The following is a 12094-nucleotide window of genomic DNA, read 5'->3' as shown; positions in this document are numbered from 1 at the left end:
GTAGGGAAACAAAATGTATGAAAAAATCTGCAGTTTAATTACTAGATATTGGATAGAAATTATCAGTAGCCCTATAGATGTCAATCATTTCAGATAAAATTTTTTGAACTACCTTTGTTACACAATATGCAAAAATCAGCTAGGTCTTTAATTGTTCTTACGTCCTGCATAAATTCAGTCCTAGGAAATTTGTATATCGAGCCATGAGTAGTCTGGTTTCTGTGATCTATTTTGCAAAATGTCCTCACAATTTTATCTCTGATCTCATTTTACCTCATAACCTCTATGCCTAATATAACTATGTAAACTTTTATCTTTTCAGGCGCCATCAACTTTTATTTTTAATCTTTGACTCTGACTATACTGAACAAATAATTCGTTTCAAACAAAAGCTACCAATATACTTAACATTTTTCACTGGTGCATACTACGTTGGTAAATTTTCGCAAGAAAATATAAACGAGCTTGTTCCTCCGGTCGTCGCCGGATCTGGAAGCTTTATTATCTTCCATTTTTGATGACCCCTCGTTAAAATTAACTTCTGCTCGCAAAGCAAACCGAGTCCGATAATCTCGAGGATAGGCGTATGGCTAGGCTTCGAAAATAGGGTTACGCGTGTCGTGAAGTGGATGTAATTAAGTACGTTAATAAGCGCGCTGGAGCTAGGCTGTAGAACTTCTGATTTATCGATCTCTCTCGATCGTATCTGTGGCTGATCGTTAAGCGTGCTTCTTAACATAGGTGAAGCTTGACAGGAGCAAGGTGCACAGAGCTACTAATTGTTAGGTCGATCTGGATGATACCGATGGATTTTTTGTTCTGAAGTGTCTTATCTTTTACTGCTGATCTGCTTGTAAAAGAGAATTTTTACTACGGGTGTCTGGAGAGACCCTTATGAAAGCTACAAATAGAGTTTCGTGATACAACCGATAGATAGCGCTAATGCCAATCTCCGGCCTTGCATAAGAAAAATCGGTAGATAAGTTATTTCCATCTTATCCCTTCTACTTTTTTAATTAACCCTCTGAAGCGTCATATAACTTGAAAGGTTAATACTTACGTATATATATTTTAATTCTTGTTTAATTTATTTTTTACTTTGCTATTATAGTGTATTGATATACTATCGTAGTGGTATCAAATAGACTGTTTATGAATATCTAAATTGTATATTACGACGCAATACAAGTACAAATCTTGTAATAAAGACATGGTTGAACAAGAAACCTGATTGTTTGATTTATATACACTCTTCTTATTGTTGCTACATTATTTTACAATGGAATATTGAAACTATTTAGAAAATAATTATTTTATTCTTAAAGTGAGACTATTTTTTTATAATAATATGTATCGTATGTGGGAGAAGAAATTAATGACGTTTGTTTTTATTTATAGTGGGCCAAAGAAGCAGAGGAAGCAGAACGTCTAGATAAGATGCTGAAGATTGAAAACGAGGAAAACGCAGCTGCGAACAATTTGGCGTTAGCGATTCAGAGTCGCAACGAAGCCAGGGCAAGTCAGTCCGACAAGTTCTTCGACTCTCTGATCGACAAATATGCAAAGATTGCGGATAAATCGACAAGGAAGAAAAGCTCGTCTGTGGAAAACACGAAACATGTAAAAACTACGAAAACTCCGAAGAAAACAAAGAGGAAGTCATAGAATAGTACAATTTCCACTCGAATCTTCCCTCCATGTTAGAATATTCGCGCGACTTTTGTAACTTAATTATTAATCATCGAAAGAGGTACTGTTATACTGTACACCTGTTTAAGAAAAAAAGAAAAAAAAATTATCGTATTTAAGTTTTGTAAATTTGACATATATACCACCTTTTTAAACCGTCATACTGATTAGGTGAATCAATAACAGCATTCTTTGTAATTATATGTAGGTATATCATTACCAAATAAAAAATTGAAATATACTGCTTTTAATATTTATTTCTGGAAAACATAAATTGATTTACGTTTGAAAGAAAAAAATATTTTCTCATATATAATCGTGACTTATTAATTTTGTTTTCAGATGGATTTCAACAATCGATATAAAAGAGCACTTACCATATAATGGTAATATGCATTCTACGTTATCAATAAGAAATTTTTCCTAAAATTTACAGATTCCTTTAATATCATGCTCATATGGTAAAACATTGTCAGTAGTTCAGTAGTTCTCATTCATTTTTATCTATGGATCAAAAATTCATTATTAGTAATACCTCTCATAACCATTGATTTTAGAATGATGAGATGCAACACATATAACAAAATAAGAACAGAAAAGAAAATGTCACATTAAAAGTATAAGGTGTAAGAAATAGAAGCTAGAAAGGTAAGAATGTGTACAAAATTAATATTATTTACTCTGAACAATAGTAAGAACATTTTCGTCGACTGTTGACAGTAATCGATTGCCGTTAAAATAATCGATCTGTCACATCACTGTTCGTTAAGTATTAGTCATTCGTCTAGTTACTATAGTGTCAAAGGACGAAGTGGAGAAAAAGGAGTTGACGAAAAGAAACAGGCATTCGCCTACCTGTTTTCTCGCTCTCGTTAACTTTAAATTTGATAAGCTGTGATAGCTGTGGCAACGTAGATGATGTGTTAGTGCCTTCTGATCGGTGTGGGTGAACATGCTGTATATCGGGCATCATAAGTGGTCGCCTCGTATGGTCAATCTCGTGTTACGTCTGGGCTGACTTGAACAACAACACACCGCACATCGGGTGACACACTTTAAGGTAAACGGTACATCATTTTTTTCTGTGGTATAATTCGAAATACTCTCTCTGTAGAAAAGATTTGTAGGCCTATCGATTACAAAGCATAGATTGCTAATGGCCGTTATCGATGTGTGAACGTTGTTACGAAATGTATAATGTATCGATTGGAAATCAAAGAAAAGTACAAATGAAACATAAATTTTAATACGAAATTTTTTAACTGCTTTAAAAATTAAAGAAAAGGTTTTTCAATATGACAATAAAGAATGATATACAAGAAAGTTCACAAGTTCTGAAAAATGATTTTAATTGTTCTATATTCTTAACATCTGAAACTATAAAAGAAATTAAAAGAAATTAATAAACGTTTTGAAAACGAGAGAAAGTCCATATAAATTTATAATTTGTTAATTGTTTTAACAAAATATATCGATGTATACTTTTCATAACCGCTTTAGAAAAACGCGCGAATTTCTTTTTGGCGCGAATTTCGAACGTGTCACCCGTTGTGTACGTAATCGACATACACCTTCGTGCAATCACGAACGAGCGACCATCTTATTACGAGTGCATGATACAACATGAGTAGCAAAGTGTAAACCACCATTATTATTAGTGAAACGTATAATAAGAAACATTTCGTGCCAATTCGAGAAAGAAAATTGACACACGACGGTGATTATGCAGTGTAGTTTGAAACAATATTTTTCAATTTTAGGTGTAAATAGCGATTAGATCTAATTGTTGATATTGTTGCTTGAAGTATAATCCACCATGGATGGTCGATTATTTCCATCGACATCGATTCGATCTGAATGGAAGCAACACGATGAAATTACAAAGCAGAACGAGAAGGTTGGCAGACCGGTATCACGCAAAACATCCTGCCAGAACGGTAAGCCAACGGTGCGTAAAATGAAACATTGTTCATGGTACCAATTTACTGGGAATTAATTAAATACAAATTTAACACTTTCAGGAGTGAAGAGAACCCGGGACCCTCTATTGAAGCCAAAAAACAGGTTAAGTGGTTACACTGTTCTTCGTTAAAGGATATTGTAGATGGCGTTTAATTCTGAATCCTTTTCAACCACGCTATTAAGTACTGGTAAAATTTTTTCTCATCACATTTTTTTCTTCATCGATTTATTAACAGATATTCGTTTAAAAAGTTGGATAAAAGATATAAAATATTCATTAATAAGCTTTTCTTACACTTCTAAATAATATGTGATTTCATAAAAATGTTAAACGTATTTTATATCACTCTTAGTACTTTTATTAATTGTTAAGAATTATTAAATGTTAAATAATTATGATAGTGTTTAAATTCTTTTATATTATTATAGCTGATTATGATGCTCACTTGTATGTAACTTTTATGTATAATTTGCAGAGTAAAATTATTAAGAATTCAAGAATCATTGATCAGTGGATCCACGTGCTTCAAACCTGCTGCATGAATACCAATGTTGCAACGTGCAATAAATATACGACAACAAATCGAGCAACGTTTATAGATGAATAATAGTAACAAAATAATGTCGCAAACGACCAAAGGTCTTTGTCACGTAAAGTTATATAATCAGCGAGCTATAAAGAATTCATGGTCGTAAACCATTGTGCGTATCTTACTCAACGTTTAACTCTCCCGCGATTCGCGCGTAGTTTCTTGTTTATGGATCAATAAATCTGGCGCGGCGGAGAGGAATGAAGGGATAAATGAAATCTAACATCGACCGTGACATTTACTGAAGCCGTACATTAGGATCTATCGGTTCAATTATAACCTTTTCCCTTTTCTTAAGCCTTCTTATCAAATTCTTATCAGTACAATTGATCTATATACAATTCCTTTTAAAATACATATTCATTATGATTATGGTAGCATATCATTATTATTTTTATTTCATAAAATACTGTAACGATCCTTTTAATTTTGACACTGATAATTTGACAAACTTTGTGTTTCTTTTATAAGACAAATTTATATTACACCCATAATCATAATCATGTTTCCACGTTCCAGCTCATTGAACATTGCAAATACAGTAAGATCCATACAGCGTTACATCTAGAAACCAACTCAGGATATACCCACTCCAAGAAGAGAAGATCCACATTTTGAAGAATTTCTTCGTATCTTTATCGCCAGAAAGAAAAAAGGAAAAGTAGGGAAAATAAACTAAGTTTCAAACTCAAACGAGTATCGCAACGATAGTTTGTTTTAGCAATTCCCAGGCTTCGTCGGAGGATCAACGGATAAAAAGAAGTAAAGGAAGAGAGCGACTACAATGCTTAGACCACGATCAACGCGCCAATATTTTAAACACGGCCCCTTAACTTCGCAGGTTCTTCTTTTCCCATATGCACTCCTAATCACGAGTCGCATCGGCAGATATAGCGTGTACCACGATGCACCCCGTTAAATCTCAAGAGGGGATCAAGGGAGAACGAGGGAGAGTGAAAAAGAGAGGAAGAAAGGAAAAACGAGAGGGAGTGAGGGAGAGAGAGAAAGGGAGAGAATGGAATAGCCGGGGTTGTAGCGACACGATAGAAGGAGAGAGGACACCGTGGCTCTTGGTGGAACGGTGGAGCAAGGTAAGAGGAGGAGGTGGCGGTCGTATCGGAGGAGGTGGAGGAGGAGGAGACGGTGGAGGAGCAGAACAGAAGGAGAAGGGGAGAGCGACATTCCAGAAGGCGGCGGCGGCGGTGGTTCTCGTGGGAAACCAAAGAGAGAGAGAGGAGAGAGATCTCGTCTCGAGGAGAGGTTGCGAGCCTTAAGGCACCGTTCTCATCTCCCGACAAGCGCGACAAGACCGCCACAGAGACTTCTGCCTCGGCTGCCGCCGACAATCGTCGAATTTATGATTTCATAGAGACACCTGGTAGTCTGGCGACGTACCAAAGCTTGATCCGCTCAGCGGAGAAGCCGAATGCACGACTGTGTACTTCCCAAGGGGGGGGGCGTTCGTATCGAAGACTGACAAGGAAGTCGAAGGTAATAGAATTTCAAGTATTCGTCCGGAGAATTTATCGTTCCATTAACCGAAACGCCCTGTAAAGGAAATTGGATACAGCATTATTCAGTGTTTCGTACCCCGCGAACATTTATGGGTACATTTGATATATTAGTAGCAACGAGCGATAGCTGCGCCCTCTTATGTGTCGCATTCTGTTTATTCGATCGGGATCGACTACTGCGTTATTCTTCTCCGATAAAGCAGAGTCAATGCACCAGGTCGGTCGACGTAACGTGATTCCCTGTTGCAGAATCAATAAAAGGTGATTGCGATAAAGACCTCGTTCATTTTGCTTACAAGAACGAATTCGATCGATGGATTGAGGTTATGTCAAACGTGTCACAACGTGTCAAAACATATGAAATAATTTATTTGAAATATTGCAAGCTGTACATATCGAGTTTCTTTGTAAGGCGAAGGATTGAAATATTTCGATGAATAGATCTAAATGGATTTGTATATTATACAGGATTTCAGTGAAGAGTCTCTAACAAGATGTTACGGAGGCTCTGTGAATCGGCCCTTAGGGTGAATCTTCACGAAGCGCGGGACAAGTGATTTCAAGCCAAACGAACACACGAGGAGAGGATGATGTTAAGCCCACGAGGTTTTGGATCATCGCGAATGATCGAAGCTCGCCTGTCTCCCGGTATAACTTTCCCACAGGATTCTTTTCAGCAATGAGTCGCTGAAAAGGTCTCCATGTAAATCTACATATACCTTATTACTTTCCCTTTCCAATTTTCAACAAACCTATATGCACCTTTTCATTCTCCATTTTTGCAGAAAAGAAGATGTACAATTAAACAGGAAAAGTGGAAAATAATTTTACAAGTCTTGTTTCAATAGATTGGTCGAGTTTGTTTAGACCAAAAACAAATGATGAATTTCCTTAAGAGCAGAGATAATCGATGATAAGTGATAAGCTACTTTTATACATAATCCACTGGGTTAAACATTATATTGAAATGATTGAAGTAACATTTACGAAACGTATTCATAAAATTCAATTATGTATCGAAGGATTCGCAAAGATATGTTAGGTTGTTAATACGTTAATTAGTCGCTTAGTACGCGGCTGTATCGCAACAGGTAGCCGAGCCATTTCAAATAATAGTCCCCTTATCTCACGCACGGTTGCTCACCACGCAATGACAGAAGCAATGACAACGGCTTGTCGTCATGACGGTTGGATGTTATATAGTGGCAATAAAGCAGCTCATTATTATTATTGCCATCGTAAGTCAAACTAGGCGTCTGAACGCCGTGCTTTATAACACGATAATCGGTCAGCGTGCGCATCGGTATCGGCAACGACATGCACGCGCTTGATTACGCGAAAGGATAACGTCCAGCTAAACGGCGCTCAGAAATTCAACACCAATTCACTGGCGGGAATATCCATTTCTCCGACTGCTGACGTCGCACTACCGTATCCCGAGTCTTGATCCTTGCTCTTGTCGACTGGCGATCGGTCTACTCGAGTTTCCGTTAAACCTTTGTCAGGAAAGATTGTTGGTTAAAATTATTTTTATCAATAGCATTATTATGTAGGCAAATAGTGTTCAGTAACGTATACCATCCGTAGAAGATTAAAAAATAAATTAGACATACATTATTAAACTCTTGTATGAATCTTAAAAAATTCAGAAGTATTGCTTCAATCATATGGGAAGTCCTAATTGTAAGAATATAGTAGTTACTAACTATAATGAGAAAATACACAAATAATACCATATCTTTTAGGATGCAGCTATAGGAACACTGTATGAAACGAAATCACACTTTCAAATGGCTTAGAAACTAAAATACAAGGAAACAAATTTACACTATTGTTATCAAAGATCAAACAAACCACGTAAGAACGATCAAAACCTACCATAAATACTAAAATAATCCGTATCTTCTTCAAACTTTGAAACACTAACATTCCATGTTATCCACTTTCCAGAAAATTCCTGCATCCCTTCGTGAAACATTCACCAGATCCTCCTCGTCCAGCCGAAGACACAAGTTTCGTCAAGGATGTCACCGGAACACTTGGACGAAACAAAGGTGTGCCCAAGTTGTGCAATGAACATTTTTGACAAGGGTCACGGTGATACGTGCGCGTGCAGAGGAACACCCTGTATAAGGCAGGGCGCAGAGGCACGCCGGACCGCGCGATGAGAAGAAGAAGGAGGGAAGAAGGTGGAGAGTTAATTGAATCCGAGCAGCGTATAAGTGGAATGGCCTATTCCTCCTCTGGTTCGCTCCTCTTATTCTTCTTTCTTCCCGCGTGCCTCTTCTCCTCCCATACCCTTCTTCTTCTACCGTGTCTCCCTTGCCTTGCCTCGCGCCGTCCTTCGTAGCTCCTTGTACCCCCTTCGGACGGGGTACCGAGGTGGATCGGTAGGTGGAAGGACGCCGGAGGACGGAGGGAGGAAGCATTCCTTTGTCTCTGCGCGCACGGACCTAGATCATATAGTATATAATGTGTATAATGTGCATAAGGATGTGCAACTATGTAAGGACGATCTTGGCTGTGCATTGCGCGTATCTCTGAGAGTACTTGCTGTGGCCAAAATCATACGGTTTTTCGTAACGAGCCAACGAGGAATTTTTCGTTTAGGCTAGATTTGAGCTACGTTAGGTTTGCGATTCGAGGATGGACCTTATAGGGTGAACGAGTGCTAGTGTACTCTGCAAAGTCCAATATTCTCTTACTTTCCCCATGTTTCTCCGTGTTAACCCTTTTGTTTCCATACAATATATTTACCTGTCTGTAATTTTTCTGCCTATTATATGATTAATGAGTAATTTATGTAAATATTTTGCCAATGTTTCCGTGTGGTATGACATTCTGTCACATTTCATAATTAGCCTTTGCTGACAGGAACATTTTAAACCGTTATTTTGAATATGTAACAGCTAGACTGCATTGGAAACAAAAGGGCTCTAGTATTGACAGATATGTTTGCAAATGTTGCTTTCCTGTAAAGGTTACCAGACTTAAAAAAAATTGTAGTTACTTGACTATACTGGTAAACTTGTTCCTTTTCCTTATAGAAGTAATTGTCACTGATGCAGTTCAAAATAACCTCACTCGACTTCTTTTTCAACCATGCAAACAAATCTATGTTCTAAAACAATTTTTCCTCGTATTTCCAAGTCAAGTAAGTCACGTTCACATCGTCGAGCAGCACGGTATCCGCGAACACCATATACCGCGACACAATGCCACGCGGTGCACGTGCACACACACGCGTGAGTGTGCTTTTAAAACAGTCCTGCCGCGATATTCCCCCCGGGAAGAATCCAGAGGGAGTCCATACGCCTGGCGTGCGATGAGCTTCGTCGCGAATTGTAGTCGGTTTCGACCATGTGTTTCTACATATCCCTAAATGTTCGATCGTTCGCCGTTCTCCACGCAGGGATCGGCGCGAGCTCCTCTATCGGCAAAAATCCACCCGGTTTTCGCCGGACGTCGAGAATGATTTTTGTCGATGACAGTGCTGGTGGCTTCTCACCGCGGGTGCTCACCGGCACCCCTCGCACACGCACTCCGCGTATTTGCGTACCCCGAAATAGCCGTACCCTCCTCCCTGCACCGTCAGACGGTCGGGGGACGAGGATGAGGACGCTGAAGAGGTGGACCAGCAGCGGGTCGGGGCAAGGGGGAGGGAACGGAGCGTGTATACCGCAAAACCAGTTCGCTGGTGAGTAAACAAAAAACGAGAAGAAGCCAACGCCGCGGCACGGCCTCGTTGTCCGTTGCGAGGGGAAGAGAATCACTGCTTTATTGCTAATTCGAAGACATTCGCCCGGCAGAAATGAAATTTTATAGTCCGCCTGCGGAGCGGGAGGGGCACCCGCGTCGCCGAACATACGTGGGAGCTGGTACATCGGGCGCCCGGCCCCTTGGCTACGCTCCTGCCAGGACAAATGCCTCCGCTGTGTGGATCACTTCTCCGAGTCCCTTCGAATCTCGAAATAGGACTCGTCATCGTTCCCCACGCGCCTACATCGATACAGGTGAACCTTTTGAAAATCCAACATCCGTTTTTCACAGGTTTCAGCTGTTGATATAAGGAAAGACAAGACTGCTAGAAGATAGGACAAGTATGCAACAGAGGATTGTAAAGCCAGTGTTTAAGGATGTTTCTAGCAATGACACTAATGTCGGACAAGCTTTCGCATCGGAAATAGGGTTTGACACATCATTCTTGTCATAATCGTTGGAAGGTTAATCGATAAATTTAATTCATTTCTCAAGTATTGCTTCTAATTACTGCTATCGATAGAGCAGATAAATAGTCTTGTTTAACACGCCTTGTATTACACTCGAGGTAATTGGAATTCAATTTCTTAAATGTTTCAGCGTGCCGCAGAAGAGTGGCATTTTAATGTTGGAATCTAGACCGAGCCTAAATTTCAGTACCATAAAGAGATACCGAGGTCGACATTTGAAGATCTTCGAATTACGAAGGGAAGGTTACTGAGAAATCTGACGATTATTTTCTCCGAAATCGTTCTCGGTTTCCAGCACGCTCTCGAGCGAGAAGGCCCAGCGGGTGGCTCGCGTCACGAGAATGCAGTTCGTAGCGGCGAAGCTCATTACGTTGGCGTGTGCGTAAGAACTTGGTACACGCGATGTAATCGCGCTGATGAAACTGACGCGCCGAACGACGCGCTACATGGCTCGTCGAATCGGTGAGAAAGGTTTGTCTCTGTACCGTTAATAAAAACTGCAAATGAAACTCGTTAAATAATCTGAAATGAATCGACTGAAACGTCCTTAGGTGCAAAGGGGAGAAAAAAAATGGCAGCGTGTCTGGAGTATCTATCTCGAAGCAAGGAACGGTGCTGGTTTAAATCGCGCAGGAAGATCGGTCGGAGATTACGTCGCGTACGGCAGCCGCTCAAGTGTCGCAGTTGCACGTCGTTAATGCGAGGCAGGTGCTAACGCGGAGAGAAAGAGACGACAGGGAGAAGGTGGCGGTGAAGGAGAAGAGAGAAGATGCGCCCGGATCCCGTCCTCCCCCTAATTGACAAATTGGAATCTTATTAGAAGCTCGTGATGCCGGAGGTACCCGAGGCAGGAGGAGCCTGGAGGCCTCCGTTGGCTGGTAAGAGAAAGACCGAGTAGCGTAAAGGAGCGAGAGAAAGAGAGACAGGTAGCGAGAGTAGCCGTGAAAGACGAGGAGAGAACGAGGGGCATAATGCGTGGATGGCACGACACTAACAGGTTGTACGGCCCACGGTGGAACGGAGAGAAGAAGTACCTTATGCTCGGCCTGCCGGCCGGCAGGCGAATGCCACCCAGGAAGCGTTCGCGCGTGCGCGATCTGTGTGGCCTCGGCTGGACTCGACCACCGGGCCCAGCCGAGGACGCACGAGCTGGCCCGATTTAGCACGAGGACGCCCGAAGCCGACGTGTGCTGGCCCACCCGGTAGAGCGCGCGCGTGCCGCGTCCTGTGTGGTCTTACGCTCGCTTCTTCACTCTTCCTATTCTCCCTTACTGCTCTGCCCTCTCCGTTACACTCTCGCCGTGTCCTTTTTCTCGCTCCTCTTTCTCCCTTCGCTTTCCTTCCTCTCTTTCCTTCCCGCATTCTTTTTTTTTTCTTCCTCCTCGCGTCGTCCCCCTTTTTTTTTCTCCTTTTGTTTCTCCCGTGCTCTTTTTTCTCTTTTTCTACGGATTCACCGCGTTTTTCTCGTTTTCTCGCTGCTCGTCTCTCCTCTCTTTCCACCGTGGAATTCTTGCTTGTTCCACTGCGAGAACTTCTTGCTCAACTTCGCTCTCCTTCCCAGCCGACTTCTTCGCTGCTCGAGACACGGCTACGTGCTCGTCTCTCCTTTCTCTCCCGGCGGACCGCGGCTTCTCCTCCTCCGCCTCATCCTCCTCCACGCTGCGACGCTGCTACACACGGTCCACGCTGTCTCTTGGCTCGGTCCGGGCCGCGAAGATGAGGTGGCCCCGAAGACGAACACCGAAGGAGGGTGGAGGTGCTGACAGTGGCGTAAGTAACGAAGGATCGTGTAGATCGCGCGATATTGCCGCCGACAGGACCGCGAAATGGAATTCTAATTAGGTGGCCTCCTCGTTACCAGCCACGAAACGGGACGGCCAGCCTGGGAATCTAAACGACCGGGCAATTTGTACACGATCATCGAGTTATTGTATACTTTCCCATTGTATCGCAGAATAGACCACTGTGAAAGGCTTCGTCGGTGTTTTCTATTGGTAAGAGAGGTATTCGGTAGCCCTTTTGTTGTTTCTCACATTTGGCTTCTTCGGCAGAAAACACGGAGGACCGTGGTGATCTACGTTGGAGCGACACTTGAAAGGGGCCATGCGTC

General features: G+C 41.5%; 1 protein-coding gene and 1 long non-coding RNA gene across 4 annotated transcripts in view; both read left to right on the top strand.

Annotated features, from left to right (window-relative positions):
- The window catches only part of LOC108552162 (dnaJ homolog subfamily C member 9), a 10391-nt gene extending 8463 nt beyond the window's left edge, over positions 1 to 1928 (top strand). The window contains exon 2 of one of the 2 annotated variants that reach the window (XR_001890534.1): positions 1399 to 1477. Coding sequence is in view for 1 of the 2 variants with exons in the window: in XM_017906577.1 (XP_017762066.1) it covers positions 1399 to 1665 (267 nt within the window). In the remaining variant the exon portion in view is untranslated. Of the gene's footprint in view, positions 1 to 1398 lie in introns of both variants that reach the window. The other variant, XM_017906577.1, reaches the window with a different exon arrangement.
- Positions 1929 to 2510: 582 nt separating this feature from the next.
- Positions 2511 to 3827, top strand: LOC108552154 (uncharacterized). 2 transcript variants are annotated; one of them, XR_001890531.1, is made up of 3 exons: positions 2511 to 2749; positions 3450 to 3626; positions 3711 to 3827. It is a non-coding gene; the product is annotated as an uncharacterized LOC108552154 (long non-coding RNA). The 2 variants fall into 2 exon arrangements; XR_001890532.1 differs by having other exon boundaries at positions 3450 to 3637; positions 3711 to 3734.
- Positions 3828 to 12094: the final 8267 nt, after the last annotated feature.

This window comes from Eufriesea mexicana, unplaced genomic scaffold, assembly GCF_001483705.2.
Source record: "Eufriesea mexicana isolate 0111107269 unplaced genomic scaffold, ASM148370v2 scaffold5561, whole genome shotgun sequence".
NCBI lineage: Eukaryota > Metazoa > Arthropoda > Insecta > Hymenoptera > Apidae > Eufriesea > Eufriesea mexicana.
This window is presented reverse-complemented; position numbering and strand designations above follow the sequence as displayed.